The sequence below is a fragment of the Patagioenas fasciata genome, chromosome 2, assembly GCF_037038585.1.
Source record: "Patagioenas fasciata isolate bPatFas1 chromosome 2, bPatFas1.hap1, whole genome shotgun sequence".
NCBI classification, from domain to species: domain Eukaryota; kingdom Metazoa; phylum Chordata; class Aves; order Columbiformes; family Columbidae; genus Patagioenas; species Patagioenas fasciata.
The window spans coordinates 110,533,932-110,550,529 of NC_092521.1; the positions used below are offsets into that span (position 1 = coordinate 110,533,932).

At 43.1% G+C, this 16,598-nt stretch overlaps 1 protein-coding gene across 4 annotated transcripts in view; it reads left to right on the forward strand.

Moving 5' to 3' along the window:
* Window positions 1-16,598, forward strand: part of EGFR (epidermal growth factor receptor) — a 162,568-nt gene that overhangs the window by 116,323 nt on the left and 29,647 nt on the right. For all 4 annotated transcript variants that reach the window (XM_065832986.2, XM_065832985.2, XM_071804701.1 and 1 more), the window contains exons 5-15: window positions 807-875; window positions 3,796-3,914; window positions 5,331-5,472; window positions 6,343-6,459; window positions 7,020-7,146; window positions 7,246-7,319; window positions 8,503-8,593; window positions 9,284-9,483; window positions 10,493-10,625; window positions 11,989-12,088; window positions 14,217-14,374. In XM_065832986.2, coding sequence (XP_065689058.1) covers window positions 807-875; window positions 3,796-3,914; window positions 5,331-5,472; window positions 6,343-6,459; window positions 7,020-7,146; window positions 7,246-7,319; window positions 8,503-8,593; window positions 9,284-9,483; window positions 10,493-10,625; window positions 11,989-12,088; window positions 14,217-14,374 — 1,330 coding nt within the window. The remainder of the gene's footprint in view (window positions 1-806; window positions 876-3,795; window positions 3,915-5,330; window positions 5,473-6,342; window positions 6,460-7,019; window positions 7,147-7,245; window positions 7,320-8,502; window positions 8,594-9,283; window positions 9,484-10,492; window positions 10,626-11,988; window positions 12,089-14,216; window positions 14,375-16,598) is intronic.

The following is a 16,598-nucleotide window of genomic DNA, read 5'->3' on the forward strand; positions in this document are numbered from 1 at the left end:
TTAACTTTTCAACTTAAAAAAAAGAGTAGTTCTTTGGTCTCGCACCAAATGAATCAACTCTTGGACAAGTATTGGCATTTGTTCAGCTATTTGATGGGGGGCAGGGGAGGGAGAATCTTGTCACTAAGAGAAAGAAAAAGAAAGAAAGGAGTAAGGAGGGAGGGATGGGAAAGAGCCCGGCACTGAACGTTCAAGGACAGGCAGGGTGTACATCCATCCTGCCACCTCTCCATCAATTGTCCATCTGCTGCAGGAGGAGTATTTTTGTATATGTGCTGAGGAGTATTTTTGGCAGAGGGCAGGAGGAGGGTGCGAAGCAGACAAGTCGAATTACTTTGTGGTTGGAGTAGCTGGCAGTTGCCTGTGAATCCAGTTGGGTTTGTTTTCTTTTCAGAACCGCATTGTTCAGAAGCAGTGATTTACATGTGGTCTGTAGCGAGCTGCTGGCACATGCCCGGCTGCAAGCAACCGGTGCTGACTTGCCATTGCATGCAAACTCCAGCAGAAAGGCCAGCCGGGCAGTAGCTGAGATTCCTGTTCCTGGGAAAAATATGTCTCTTTCGTAAACTAGACTGTCTGGGTATTGCTCTCACTTGCTCAAGATGTGGAGAACTGCACGTAGGAAACCAGAGATGAACAAAGGATAAGGTTTCAAGGTCTAGCTCTCAAAATTTTTGAGTACTAGTATATAGGTGCTTCCTCCCCTGATTTATCAAAAAGGAAAGCTCAAATCTTTTGTTTTCTGTGACTCACATGATGTTGTTGTTCATATTTATAGAATATAATACTCTGCTTTCATGTTTTAGGTCCCAAATGCCATCCAAACTGCACAGAAGACCACTGCTGGGGCCCTGGTGAACAGAACTGCCAGACATGTAAGCCTGCAGATTAATTAAGAAATATCTTCTCTGCTCTGACATACTAAATTTCTATCTACTGAAAAACTAACTTATCAAGTGTGAATTAGTGACATGTATTTTGTACTTTTCCTTCTCTGGATCCCACTACACTGGGCATCCTTGAAGTGCACCATGGAGGGATGTGGCCTGCTTCCCACTCTGCAGAAGTGCAGTTGAGGGGAGGATGGCTGTGCCCACTACCCCCACATAGCTCCATTTCAGGAGGGGAAACCTCGAGGTAGTTTGACTTGGATGTGGGTTTCCCTGCAGATGTCCTGTTCATCCAGAGGGGGAAGACTGCAGCTGTCTCCTGCATTGAAAGGTTTTGTCTGTTGGACACAACTTTCTCCCATCTGCACTTGAGAACATTTATTCTTTAGATTATTTTACCATACAAGAGAATGCAGTAGCTGTGTGGTCAATTGTTTGCCTTCTTGCTGTTTCTCACAGAGTGATTCTGCAGGCTAGTTAAAGATATTTTGGATTAATTTCTAACTATTAGAAGTGACAACATAACCCATTTTTTGCTGGCTTGAATTCCTCTTTTTACAATCCCTTTAACTTTCTTTTGTAAACATGGAAGGTGTCACCTTCATGTGGGTAATCACACCACAGACTTTATTTGAAGGGCCTTTGGAAGGCTCTCATAAATGCATAGCCATTTTTAAATTTGTAAATTGAGATATTTGGCATTGTGAGATTGTTCAGTTTGGCCACCTGTGCTTTACTGTAAAATTTTGCAGGTAGGATGCTTGCCTGATATTAAGATGGTGACAGAAACATCCATTTAGATGTGCTTGAGATTTTGTAAGACTTTATTTTTCCTAAAGTAAAGGTTGAGGAGGAAGACCACTTCTGTTTGTTTCACTACTTCATTATTTCCTCTTTCTGTATTAAGTAGGGAAATGCACTGTTTCTGATTCTTTTTTTCCTGTTGATTTTGTGCAAAGTTCAGTGGAAAGAGTGCTGATCTGGACATAACACAAATAAAGCTACATCCTATCTTTGGTTTTCTGAAAATTAAACTTAAACCTAAGTTTCTTCTTTGCAAATAACAGGCCAAATCTGCACGGCTTCTAGAGCTTAAGCAAAAAGGAACATATAGCTTTTCCGTCTTCATTTAGTAAAAGCTTCAGTTTTTTTCAGTCAGCTCTGCAGTTTGGCTCTTGAGGTGGACAGTGGCTGCTCAAACAAAAGCCCTTCCCAGGTCAGTCCCCACAGTTGAAGCCACACAGCTGTCCCCGGGGCTTGCGAAACCTCAGGTCTCAGCCTTGTAACCTTCCAGCATTTACAAACTCCTCCTGGCTTCTGGAGGATGACTAGGAGTGTATAAAACAAAACCATCTGCAGGCACTGGCTCTCCTCTTCAGGCATTTCAGAATCTGGCCAACTGAAAATGTATCCCACATTTCCATATGTGGGAAAGTTTGGGACGGTACGTATCTCTCTCCTTCAATGAACGTGGGATATTCTGTATGAAAAATTTGCCGTGATACATGTTTACAGCAGGAAGCTCTAGTCAATAGCTATCAAAGTGACGAGCTGTTTTACTCCCCTGCTGATGCTTATGAAAAAAATTATATCAAAATGCTGTTCATGTAAAACAATGTGCCTTTTATTCCCCTGTTTCTAGTTGGAGGAGCTGCTATCAGAGAAGCTAAGGCATATTGTGGAAATAATCTGTTTCCTTGAAAATGTGATATCTTGCTTACAGACCCACAAGAAAAATGAAATAATACAGTCTGTTTACAAAAATGTGCAATGGAAAAAAAAGAAAATACAATTTTTTTAAAAAAACACTGTTATATACCCTGTAGCAGGCTACATTTTCCAAAATTTTTCTGTTAATTAACAACCATCTGTTTCGGACTTACAGGAATTCCTGATGATACTGTAACTCATTAGTGCTAACTGTGCCATTGATAACAGTCACTGTAGTGCACAGCTGAAGCACTCAGAGTGCTGTAATGCAGCAGATACGCCATCAGGTTTCTCTGACACCTAATGCCAAGGTCTGTGGACCAGTAATTTTTTTGTAGAGAGCATACAAACCCATTTTGGGTCTCTGATACGAACACATGCTAGCCATTAATTTCTGCTGTTCTTTTTTATTTGTTCTAATTATCGTTTTCTCTGCTTTGATATTCAAATGGAGGCAATTTCCCGATTCTCAACAAAATGTTGCAGGCAATTTTTGCTTCCCTGCAAAAAGCTGAATCAGGGCCAGTTCTTCCTCTGGGTTGCTGCACTAGTGCAAACCCTGTGGGAATTGAGTAATGAAGATAAAATTTGGCCAAGAAATTGAAGTCTAAAGAAAAATAATACAATATGCATATGAAATTGGTTTGCTGAGTGGGTCTCCCATCTCTCTGCAAATTTCAGAAATATTTTTAGTGCATTGGAGGGATCCTAACACCACAACAACTATGTACAGTTTCCCATTATAGTACAGTGTCCTGGCAGTTCTCCTGTTGTGTTGTTTTTCCCGAAGCTACCACCAATACCAGATTTTCTCAACAAAATGGAGAGAGATTCTGCTCTATTGCCCAGCTGTAAGATGCAGTGAGTCCACGGAGTTTTTCTTGGTTTAGGCACTGATGCCGCAGGGACCTGGATGCTCTTTCTAAGCAGGACATGGTTTGCTGGCTCGGACCAGAGTGCTTCAAGAGCCAAGATAATTATGGGCTGAATACAACCTCTTCTCATCACCAGCCACACCAGCTCTCACCCCTCCTGAGCTTTGGCCTTCTATGAGGACAGAATACGCATCCCATGGGCAAAATCTGGCACTGCACCAGTACTTTTCTCCATATTTCTTCATCTCATTGCAGCAAGTAAAGATTAAACGTTCTTCATTCCTGATGTTTTGTTTTTCCTTTTTTCTTGTGTCTTCCAGTAACAAAAGTCATCTGTGCCCAGCAGTGCTCTGGCCGGTGCAGGGGAAAGGTGCCCAGCGACTGCTGCCACAACCAGTGTGCTGCGGGGTGCACGGGTCCTCGGGAGAGCGACTGCCTGGTAACAGTGCTACCCCACCACCCTAATTGCATAAGTCCCTGGCATGGCGAGGCAGGCTTTCAGCTGCATGGCCTCTAGCCTTCTTCCATCCCAGAAGGCCTCTGAGAGTTGCTGACCTGGAGAGTGCTCCAGGGTTTCCCTGCATGGGTGGTCAGTGGGAGGGAAGAGGACACGAACTTCCACCACACCCTTAGCTGGTCTTTACTGACTCTGCAAGTGGACCTTCCTAGTGCTTGTCCAACCAGCGTCAGTGGCTTCAAGAGCCCAGTATGCTCAAAGCTGTTGCAGAGCAGCTGAATGTTTGCTGTAGAGCGACTTCCCCATCTAGGCAGGTCCCCATGTCCTCAGCTGCTCTGAGTGCAGTGGTTTTCCATGCCAGCACAGCTCTGCCTTATGCTACTTAGCACTAGTCAGTAATAATCTTGGTTTGCTAAAGCAAGAACTTGTAAGGGGAATAAGATGTGATGGATCTTCACTTTTTTTGTATTTCATTGAACTTCAGACATTAAACCAAGGTTTCCCTTTCTGGTTTTCACTTGCCACAAGAGCACTGTGTTCAGGGGACCCAGGGGCGATGGAGGGACAAGGAGCAAATGGAGCCTTTTTAGGAAGAAAACCCCATTGCTTTTCTACAAGAGTTTCAGGGGATTGGTGCACACTGTGGTTTTAACTCTTCCCTGTGTTTGCACTGCACTTGGTTCTGAAATAAGTGACCACTGAGGAATTACAACAGAAACCGTCCAGTCTGGGATTTGTTGTTGTTACCTGTATTCCTGGTCCTCTTATAAATTATGTGGCTATGATGCCCTTACTGGCTCACACAGTTATTTTTTCTCATCTGAAAAGCCAGAGAAGAGAAGAGGGGAAAAGAGAGCGATTATTAATTTAATGCCAAATTAGAGTGGAAGAGCCAACTTGTCCTTCATAAATGCCTGCTAAACTGTTCATTACCTGCAGCCAAATATAATGGCTTCAGTTTAATATTTAGCTAGAAAAGTCAGTAATCGGCAGGAAAGGACTTGATTTGATTTAGGTTATTAAAAAGTGGCCAAGAAAAGTACGTTTGTCTTGATCTGGTTACTGCTTGTAGGGAAAATTCTTCTGTCTAAAGCATGCAGATTTACTCCTGTTCCCACGTGAATCCCAGCAGCTCTCTGCCAGAGTGCCAAGATTTCTTGTTCAGAACAAGGAAACCTCATGTTCTCTCTTTATTTCTTTCCCAAATACTAAATTTGATTGCCAAACCTGAAGCAACCTTTCACATTCAAAGCATGAGGGACCATCCCTGTAGCTGCTTGGGGTTTCCATTAGAACCAGGCAGGAAACAGATGAGCCCATCACAGTGTTTTTAAAGAGCTAATGTAAAACCATTATAGCTTTTTAAGGAGGAGGTAGTTTAATGTTGTTCAATGACAGGCATGCCGCAAGTTTCGGGATGAAGCTACGTGCAAGGATACGTGTCCCCCATTGGTCTTGTATAACCCCACCACTTACCAGATGGATGTCAACCCTGATGGAAAATACAGCTTCGGAGCCACTTGTGTGAGGGAATGTCCACGTAAGTTCATTTCAGGTTGCAGCCACAAAGGAGGTGGGGTGTTTGACAGAGGTGGGAACGGACCTGTATCAACCCTCTGTGTTATGGCCAAGTGAAAGAGCACTTTCTTCTTCTCCTCAGCTTCTGTAGTAACCAGGAACAGGTGGCAAAAATCAGAGAATAGCTGGTAATGAAGACAGCCTCTTCAAACTGTCTGCATCCATCTCCTTCCCTGATTTTTAACCACTAAATTTTGGCTTCTGGGGATTTTTCTCTTGATGGGGAGACAAACATCTGTGAGAATCACCAAACTAACAGCCATATGGGATCAATCTTGTAGATTACCGAAGCAGCATCAACTCTTAACTGGTTCTTTATTAGGACTGATAGAAAGCCATGGATTTCAATGCACCCTCTCAAGGCCTGTGATCGTTGCTTCCTCTGCAGATGCTTGCTTTTTCTTTCATGTTGTTCCATGTCCATGTTTTTTTAACCCATCAAGACTTATATGTAAGAGAGAGTTTAGCATGCAGAATTGGTATTCCTGAGACTGACCATTGCCCTGCCTGGCCCGTAGTCTGGAATAGTGAGTAAAGGTGAGGGATCAGAAGTGCCGTGTATTGATCCCGGTTATGGCACTGCTGCACAGCCTGACCTTGGCAATGTTGTTTTATCCTTGTGTGACTGTTCCCCTCTCTGTAAAATGGTGATAGCACTGTATGTCCATCTACCTTCAAAGGATGTTTGTGAGAATTAGTAATTAATGCCTGTACTTTGCTATGTATACGCAAAGTTCAAAAGCCCTTTTGCTTCCTAGTATTGAAGTGCCTGTGCAGCCCCCAATGCATCCCTCTCATATTTCAATGACCTTTGTATCCTTGTTTTTTCCAGACAACTATGTGGTGACAGATCATGGCTCCTGCGTACGCTCTTGCAATACCGATACTTATGAAGTGGAAGAAAATGGTGTTCGGAAGTGTAAAAAGTGTGATGGGCTATGCAGCAAAGGTACAAAAACCATGGAATAAACCAATAAGGCTTTGAGATAATAGGTGACTTATTAGAAAAAGTACATAGTGTTCTGGCATTAATTAAGTACAAATTCAATATAAATATCAAGTGATAGTTTGGAGATCTGACAAGTGGTTTGATCAGGAAACATGGCTGTGGAGCATCCTGTCCAACAGGGATATGCCACAAGTACAGTAAATAAACTGCGTATTGTGTGCATGTGTATCTTGCACATCAGCTTTCTGTTTTTCCTTTCCAGTATCCCAACAAGGGGAATAAAATGAAAATGGGATAAAGAGACTGAAGGGCGTGTGCCAGAGGCTGTGTGCAGAGATGCTCAGACCAGAGCTGCACAGCTGGGCAAACAGAAAGCAGTTATGCTGTGGTGCTTTCTGAAAAGCAAAAGTAGCCAAAAGATCTATGAAACTTACCTTGGAGTGGTAGGTTTCACCATATGGGAGTGCTTTCTGGACTAATGTCATCTCCATATTTATTTCCTTACATGTGATTGGGCTTCACTCTTCACCCCCCTGAATTCTGTATCTCTCTTTTAACAGTGTGCAATGGCATCGGAATAGGTGAACTTAAAGGGATCCTCTCCATAAATGCCACAAACATTGACTCCTTCAAAAACTGTACCAAGATCAATGGGGATGTTAGCATTCTCCCAGTTGCATTTCTAGGGTGAGTTACCTGCTGATCGTTTAGCACTGGAGGAGAAGGACTAGGGAGAAATTCAGGCTGAGCCATTCTTTTCCCAATTCCTCATTCTGTTTGTTTCAGTGATGCCTTCACGAAGACCCTACCCTTGGACCCCAAGAAGCTGGACGTCTTCAAAACAGTCAAAGAAATATCAGGTTAGCAACAAATTTTAACCTGAGATGTTCTCTGAACAGTACTGCCAAAAACACAAGGGAAGAGTTGGGAATTTTTTTAAGCACATGAAGAGAAGTACAAGCAAAGAGTTTCTGTCGCTGAGCTACGGGGGGGTCACTCTCCACAAAGGTGGTCAGCAGCACCTCGTCAGCATTATGCCCGCATAAGCCATACTGGTCTCCTATCGAAGGTGTGTGTGTGTGTAGTTTGGCCAGACCATCCCTTCTGCTGAACTGACAGCCCCAGCAAAGAGTAAAAGCAAAGGAGATTCTCAGCCACCCAAGAAGTATGTGGTGATGCAGAGGCGTGCCACTCCAGCTAAAAAAAGCCAAGTATGTTTCTATTTGTGGAAAACCTTTCAACAGCTCCTTAGGGAAGCGTGCTCAGTGGCTTGTGTCATCCTTGCAGAGACACCGTCTCCAGCCTGAAGAGCTCTTCCTTGAGGTGAATGTGTCTCCACAAGCACAAATTGGCCAGTGGAGCCACATCTTGCACCAAGTATCAATTAAAAGTAATTTTATTCAGGCCATTATAAAATGAGTGTAACATCAGAGCTGGGTCCACAGATGTGACTCTTGTTACCCTTTCCCAGTCTTTTACCTGTCTGTCTCCCTTCAGGGTAGCAATGACTAATCTCAGAGCTTCATGTGGCAGCCTACAATTTCCCAAGTTCTCCCCCCTCCTCCTGAGCGCCTCAGCTGAGCAGGGAAATCTACTTGCCTTAGCAAATCCACTCCAAGTGTCTGTCTGTCCTGCTCCATTTCTGCTTTCTTTTTAGTTTTTGTGTTCCCTGAGGGCAGCTTGCAAATGGGACAGGGATGCCCTTTCTCCTGCAGCCTCTTGGCCACGGTAAGAGCTGTCATCAGCAGCGGCTCAGTGTGGCAGGATGTGCAACTCACTGACACACCATCTCTCGAGCTCCTAAGCCCTCATGGTGGGCTAAGAAGTAAACTGTTTATAAAACAGGGTTTAAAAATATCTGCCTGCTCCCTAAAATGTTATGTTTCACTTTGAGATGCTCAGATAAGCATAGGGAGGGAAAGCACAAACACCTTCTCCCGGCACAGGAGGAGCTCAAGGAGGAGGTTCTGCTGCCAATACTGACCACAGTTTTAGTATTATTATTATTACTACTATTTTTTAATCTTCTTTTCCTCATTTCAGGGTTTTTGTTAATTCAGGCCTGGCCCGATAATGCTACTGATCTCTATGCTTTTGAAAATCTGGAGATTATACGAGGCAGAACCAAACAACAGTAAGTAAATCCGTTCAGAGCTGCATTTGTCTGAGCACACCAACGTATGTGGGTATGCCCAAAGTGAAACAAAATGGGGAAAAGCCCATGAGAAGTCAAGCAGTAGATAATGTACCCTGTGGGATGAGACCCTCAGCTCTGTGCTGCATGTGAAGGGCTGCCCTGAGCCTTCTCCAGGACCAGGCTCTGCCACCAGCCTGGCAGCACAAGCAGGAGAGCTCTTTGCAGTCTTGAGCAAGTCAGGATGGGGTTAGAAGCAGTTCGGGATCTGAGGTAGCAGGACAAACAGGGATGGAGATCATGGCTGCCAAGCAGTGCAGACAGCAGCAGTGCACCCAGTGCCAACCTGGGCTTACCCAAAGGGGAAGAATGACTTGGTGGACCAGTGCAAAACAATAGCTGCTTTACCTGCAACCACTGTTTCACATCGTTTACTTGATGGAGCACACATCCTGCCAGTTTTAACTTAAAATTCTTATGCAAAACCAGATATGAGTATTGCAATTGTTTTATGATAGGTATGTCATGTACCAGACATTAAGCTTAGAAGGCTGAGCAATCAATGACTTACTTGAACAAAACTGAGTTTGCAGCAACACACATTTGAAAAACAAAAGAAAAAATGTGCTGAGTTAAACCCTGCTTACTAATTCTTCTGTGTATTTTTCTTTTTGTTCACCTCCATTTTAGTGGCCAGTATTCCCTTGCTGTTGTTAACTTGAAAATACAGTCACTGGGGCTGCATTCCCTCAAGGAAATAAGTGACGGAGATGTTGCCATTATGAAGAACAAGAACCTGTGTTATGCTGACACCATGGACTGGCGCAGCTTGTTTGCTACTCAGAGCCAGAAAACAAAGATTATACAGAACAGAAATAAAAATGAGTGTGGTAAGTCAGTTCTGCCTTCCTGCTCCCTGCAGAAGCTCGTGCTAAAATGCAAGGCTTTTTTCTCTGTATTTCCCTGACCTCAAAATTCATCAGTGATACTACTTTAATGAAGGTGATGGGGAAAAAATGGAAAAATTCCACTGAGGATGTGGAATTATTGTTGTCCAGCAGATGAGAAGGAGCAGCTTCACCACTATGGGCATAGTGAAGCCACAGAGGTTGAAGGACACAGAAGCTAACTCCGAAGATTGGACTTTTTTGAAAAGGTCAAAGCTGTTGTTCAACCATGCTGCTGTTGACTACAGTGGTCCCTGGACCAAAATCTAATTATTTCTCTTTGCAGCAGACTATGAATTTGTTGTGTTTTGGAAACTGATCACAGACTCACAGAATGGTTTGAGTTGTAAGGGACCTTAAAGATCATCTAGTCCAACCCCCCTGCCATGGGTAGGGACCTCTTTGATTAGATAAGCCCCAAATAACCTGACCTTGAATGCTTCCAGGGATGAAACATCCACAACTTCTCTGGGCAACTTGTTCCAGTGTCTCACTACCCTCATAATAAAAAATGTCATCCTTATGTCCTAGCTAAACCTACCATCTTTCATTTTAAAGCCATTGGTAGGACTTCAGTAGAAAGTCCTTATAAGCCCCTTTTAAGTATTGCATATATATATATATAGATATATGGTCTTTCTGGAGCCTTCTCCAGGCTGAACAACCCCAACTCTCTCACCCTGGTACTAGTTTAGCTTTATTACAGCGCTGTTAAGCTGTCACAGAGGAACTTGGTTTTATTTTGAAAGGCCAGAAGTCATTCTTAATTTCAGGCTTTGGGAATTAAGAGAAGCATCCTTATTCCTCTTCCACACTGCCAGGACCATTCACATCTACTTTGGAAGAGGCTGGAGAAACTGGCTGGTCAGGATGGAGTCACTTGCAGTGCTGTGTTTGCCATCTCTTCTGCCTAGACATCCATGGCCCTTTTTCTTCTCTCTTTCTCTCCCAGCTGCTGCCGGGCATGTTTGTGACCCCCTGTGCTCAGATGTGGGCTGCTGGGGCCCTGGACCCTTCCACTGCTTCTCCTGCAGGTTTTTTGATCGTCAGAAGGAGTGCGTGAAACAGTGCAATATCCTGCAAGGGTAAGGTGTCTGGGGGTGCTTGAGGTTTGGCAGTGATTTGGGGGTTTTGGATTTTAGAACATGTTGTAGCTAGAAGGAAAGGATTTCACCAGTTTTGCACAGCTAAAAAAAGGGAAAAGCCAGGAGCTGAGGTAGCTCTCGTTCCCTGTTCAGCATTACTTAGGAGTCCTCAAGCCTGCGAGGAGACTGCTTAGAGACCCAGGTTGGCTAAGCCTTATGCTTCCTACCCCTAAGAAATAAAGGAGCTTAAATCCAAGCTATGCCTGTCAAGCACGCTGGGTGAGAGCTGCAGCCAGTTGCAGTCACTGGGAACTCAGTCATCCCCGGAGCCAGGGCTTCACTGCTCGGTAGGCTTCCTTGCTGCAAAGGGACTCTTAGATCTGCTCATATGAGCAGCTCGCCCTTGCAATTTGCAAAGTTGCAGTCAAGGGAGAACGAGCAAGCTTTCATTCAAAAAGCACTGAGAGCAGCAATTTCAGACAAAATTATTGCTCCGGTTTTGCTCAGACCGAGGAAGAAGTATTGCTGCCTGTGTGTCAAGACTGCAGCTCAGCTGGGTTTTTTGGTCAGTTCAAGAGGTGATGTAGGCAGGAAAGGCACAGCTAGCACTGAAAATTACATGGATTTTTTTAATAAATGTTTTAAAGTTTGACTTTCAAAAATCATGAGTGTTAAACAAGTACTTGACAGGGTTCTGATGCCCCTGATGTTTGTATTTGTCTAGCAACTTGCAGATCAGCAGCTGTCTTTTTTGTAAGTGAATTTCCTCCAGCAGCAATTATGACCTGAAGGGCAGATCTGGGCATTTTTGTGTCATATGATGAGTAGATTTAGTTTAATTAATAACACCATCACTTGAAGTGGAACAGCTTTATCGCTATTGAAACCATCTGTTCCCAACTTTCATATTTTAATGATTCATTGTGTGTTGTAGGGAGGGCATGAATTTAATTATCAGTGCATTGCTGTTTAACTTTTGTAATTATTATTTGGAGCCTTGGAATCGCATTAACTGTTTTTGATGATCTCTTTGCATCACTATCGTTTAAAAGCCTTTGGAAATCATTGCAAATATTCTGTGTCATTAACTTAAAAGGGAAAGCAAACTAATTTGAAGTGCACAATCTGGGGTGCCATGTGTTTCACCGTCAACCAAATTTCCCTTATTCTTACCTCTCCCTGGTCGTGCTGAGCAAGTGCTACTGGTGTAACCAGGAGTGTCCCCCTGTACCTCCTCCTGTCTCAGTACTATCATCCTAATCTATTTGAACTGGAAAAGTCAGGAAAAGGAGAGACAATTACAATTTATCACTCACTAATCAGCCTGTTTTTTAATTATTTCTCTCATTTTTTTGTTTTCCAGTGAGCCGAGAGAGTTTGAAAAGGACTCCAAGTGCCTCCCCTGCCACCCTGAGTGCCTGGTGCAAAACTCCACGGCGTACAATGCAACCTGCACTGGACCTGTAAGAGCAGATTCAGCTTAGCAAACCTGCTCCTCAGACCATATATTAATACATATTTCCCATGCTGAGATAATCCTTAGGTCTCATTTACCCTTCTGCGCGATGGAGGTGGGGGGATTAGAGGGCAAGATGTCAGGGCAGAGGAACAGAAACAGGAGGGGGAACCTCAGGGAGTTATTTGTCTTTCGTGTCACCCATCATATATGTAATCCACAGCCACAGGCATTGCAGGACCTTTTGGGTTTGTGTCTTTACAGAAAAAAATGCAAGGCTTACTTACATATGTGATCATATGGCAATTTGATAAACGTTTCAGGAACTTGTAGCTACTGAACAGCCAAGTTGATGTGAACAAATTAAATTTCCTTACTCAGAGTGTAAGAACTGTAAAAAATAGTGGATTGAAGCAGTAGCTTTTTGCCTTTTTGAACAGCCATGATAAAATTGTGATCAAAACCAGGCACTTACTGGAAAATATTCAGGAAGCAGTTTTCACTTAAAACCATGTTTCCTTCTATAATTAGGTTACAGTAAATACCTATATTAATGTAACTACAGGTGTAAATTATGTTCAAATAAATGTTATCAAAACAAAATGATTGGATTTTCAAACCAATTTAAATATTCCGAATTCATACAAAAGCTCCTTTTACAAAAGCCAGTACAGTGTAGTCTTGCTGGTCATTCAGAGTCTTCCTCAATTTTATTCCTTAATTTTGAAAACACTCTTTTGTATTAGGAGAGGTCCAGTTTTAATCAGCTCAAATTCAAATCTTAATTATCAAACTCTAATTCTTTTTTTTTTCTTTTTTTTTTCTTTTTTTTTTTTTTTTTTTTGGGTGGGGGAGTGATACCCTGTTTCCTAGAAAATAAGACCTACCAAAAATAAGCCTTAGCATGATTTTTCAGAATTTTTGAGAATGCTCAAAATATAAGCCCTATTCCAGAAATAAGCCCTAGTTACAGTTCATAAAAAAAGTCAATTTAAATAATGTCCAGGCAGCTATACATGTAAAAAAGTAATAAGTTCTGGAGCATAAATTAACATGAGACCCTGTCTTATTTTCGGGAAAACAGGATAGAAATTCAATCTCCTGCTTCCATCACAGGTCCTCCTCTGTGCTCCTTAGCCCAACTCTTTAAACACTTCTTGCCATCCCCTGCAGCCACTGAGTGTTTGACCCTTGCCCATCATCAGTCTGCAGAGTCACTGCTCAGTAATGTGAAGAATTCCCATTCTCCCTTGTAGCTTAGACCACCGTGACCTAAAGGATGTTATTAACATCATAATCTCCTTCAGGCAGTGACCACCACCTTGTTCCATATTTGCCCAACATCTAGTAATCAGTCTATTAGTGTAGCCCTTAAACATTACCGTAATTAAAGTAATCTTCCTATAGCATGTCTTGCTGTAGTCCCACTGAAACCAGCACTGTGGATCTGGTCTGGTGTTTCTCCATAGTAGAATTTGACCCAGAAGTTGCTGGTTTCACTGCTTTAAAATATTTAGGGCATTCCTGGTGGTGTTATAATCTGAATAAAAATAGTTCTGCCAAAAATGGCCAAAGGCAATGCCTTTAAACACCAACTAAGTGCTCTTCAAAGTGAAAAAATGCACGGACTTCTTGGCTTGCCTCCTAATCGCCTACTTTGCCCTAACTGAGCAAAGAACCTGAGCTGAGAAACAGGAAAATAATGATTTGAGGCCAGTACTTCAGGAAGGTGTCAGCACGTCCAGCTCCATTGTCTTAAATTGTGTGATGCTAGATTGCACCAGGCAGTAGCCTGGCCCTCTGCTTTTGGGCTTATTCCTTATCAAGGTATCATTAAATTATTCCTCATTTTAAATGAAAAATGCAAACTTTCCAAACAGGCAGAAGGCAGGGAAAAAAAAAAAAAGGCAACAATACTGAAACTCAATAAAATATTAGCTTTAAGCATCAGATACTACCTTTTGTACAGTCCATCCTACAAGAGCAAATACTTGCAAGAATATCAAGTAGCAAGGCAATAAAATGAGATGATGCTGAAAACTTCCAGCAGTGGAAGGCATTTAAATTTATCTTGTGAATTTGCTCCTGAATAGGCTGATATAAGTACCTTATAAACAAGCTGTTTCTCTTTGCAGGGCCCGGACAATTGCATAAAGTGTGCCCATTTTATAGATGGCCCTCACTGCGTGAAATCCTGCCCAGCGGGGGTTCTGGGTGAGAATGACACACTCGTCTGGAAATACGCTGACAGGAATGGTGTTTGCCAGCTCTGCCATCCAAACTGTACCCGGGGGTGAGTTAAACCTTGGGCTAAATGCAAACAGGGAGGGAAAAAATAGGGAAATAGCTGTCTCAAGCTCTTTCCCTTCCTGATGGTTCCATCTCAAACCATTGAGAAAAAGAAATAGCAGGGAGCAAGAGAGGTTGGGAGTACACAGGTAACGTATGCAGAGTGCAGTGGACTTTGTAAATAGAAGTTCGGTGGCACGTCGTCTCTACACAGAGGGCAAAAAAAGGAAAAATGTTTTAGAGAGCTTGAAACCAGTTGGTTTGTTGATTTAAAGAGAAAACTTCCTTGAATTTTACAGAACTCACCCACCAGTGATGCACTTTTTTCCCCAACCTGGTTCAGAGCTGCATCCCATAGTTTTGGGAGGAACATCAGTGACATCTGGTGGATGCTGAGATCCTCGGGCCCATCTTTCTCACACCTTTCATTTTTCAAAAGAGAAATCCCACTGGGGTACCACAGTGATTTTCTTCCTTCTTTCCATATCATAGCACTTGCTCTGAGTTTAAAGCCTTGCTTGCCCTCCTGAGTGTGGCATTATTCATGGGCGCCACAGTAAACCCAATCCGTATGAACAATTTTTGTCCTTATTTGGAGTCACACTTAAACAGCCACCTGTAATGAGCTGTGAGTTGAGCTGTATTTAACCTACATGACAATAAGTAACAGCTGTCTGCTCTCCTGGTTTCCAACTGCAAGGGTTGCACAGTAAAAGGTTTTATGGTTTGAGATTTGGTTGTTGGACCGTGATACTTTCATAGCTAAAAAACAGCCCATATTTGGTGTCTTTTACTTCACAGGCCTCTGCCCTGTACCCTGCAGGTCTGTCTGATCCAAAACCCTTCTGTAGTATGCCTGTAATACGTGTTGCAAGACAGAAGTTACAACATACTCAGAGCAACCATCATGCAATTGTATATAAGCTAATGCAACTGCCAGGTCATTAAAGAGGGGAGTGCTCAGGTCCCCGCCTTCATGGAGAAAAGGAGATGAAGAGTAAAGCCAGCAAGTGACGGCCCTTCCTAGTGCTCTGGTTTTCAGATGGTAGCTGTAACAGCCATGTGGGTTTGCTGTGATTTACAGCGATGGCCCCTGTGTTTTGTTACAGTTGCAGTCAAGGCTTATCAGTTCTTCCCATCACACTCCTGAGAACAAATGATCTCAGTTGAAGAGGGTTCTTAATAACTGCTCTCTATTAATGACCTCAGTAGCTGCAACCATTAGTCCCTACGAATACAAACTGGCCATGGGGATCTAATATCCTTCTAACTGGCCACATGGAAATGTGGCTGATTACTGGAGCAGCATAATGATTAACCACATCTGAACGAGGCTTTGAGCTGTGCAGTGTCGGTAGCAAGATCAAACACTGGACTCAAGTGAATGCAAACTCAGGGGACATAACCTGCCAGATGTGGATTTATTAATACCTCCAAGCCATGTAGTGGCTCTTGGTGCACAAGCAAGTCCCCAGAGCACAGTTCATCAGAAAAGTCCATTCTTGCCTGGCTTTAGCAGTGGATGGGTGTACCACAGGAGCCTGGCAGGTGCTGGAGTAGGGTAAGGAGAGGGTTTTTTTTAAATTAGGGGTGCCTCAGTGTATTTGGCCCTGTGTTATTAATGCAGACATAAAAAGTAGTATCTGTTTCATCTCTTATATGAAAGAACTGGGCCAAGTTTGCCACAGCTGTATTGTAGACATGTTCAGTGGCCCTGTTGGAGTTACTGCCCAAATGTGGCAGAAGAAATAAGCTGTTTCCCTGAAGTGCTCAAGGAAGCTAGGAGAAGGTAGTGTTACTATTTTGCTTTACAGATGGGACATATGAAGCCAACAGCATTGATGGGTAGGGAGCCAGTGTCAGAGGCATAATCTTGGGAACATGAAGTCTGGCGCAGCGTTGTCCCCATGAAGGCAATCAGTCAGTAATGCCACTTCTCTTCATGCCTTTCCCTCATTGTGCTACATGAATGGGATCTCTTCAGCAGTGGGTGGAAAACATCTGTCTCATGAAGTTTTTGCATCCTTAGAAACCAGTCTCAGCGGTTTCTGAATGACAAGAAACAACTGTCCCTGTCCAATTCCATGGCTACAGCCCACAAAATCTTATCAGCATGATTAAGTGTGCTGACTTCAATAGTCATGCAAGTAATGTTTCCAGGATCTGGCTCTATTTTCCTTATTTGAAGAAACTGCAAGTAAAGAGGACTTCTCTTCCCAGCGGAGCTT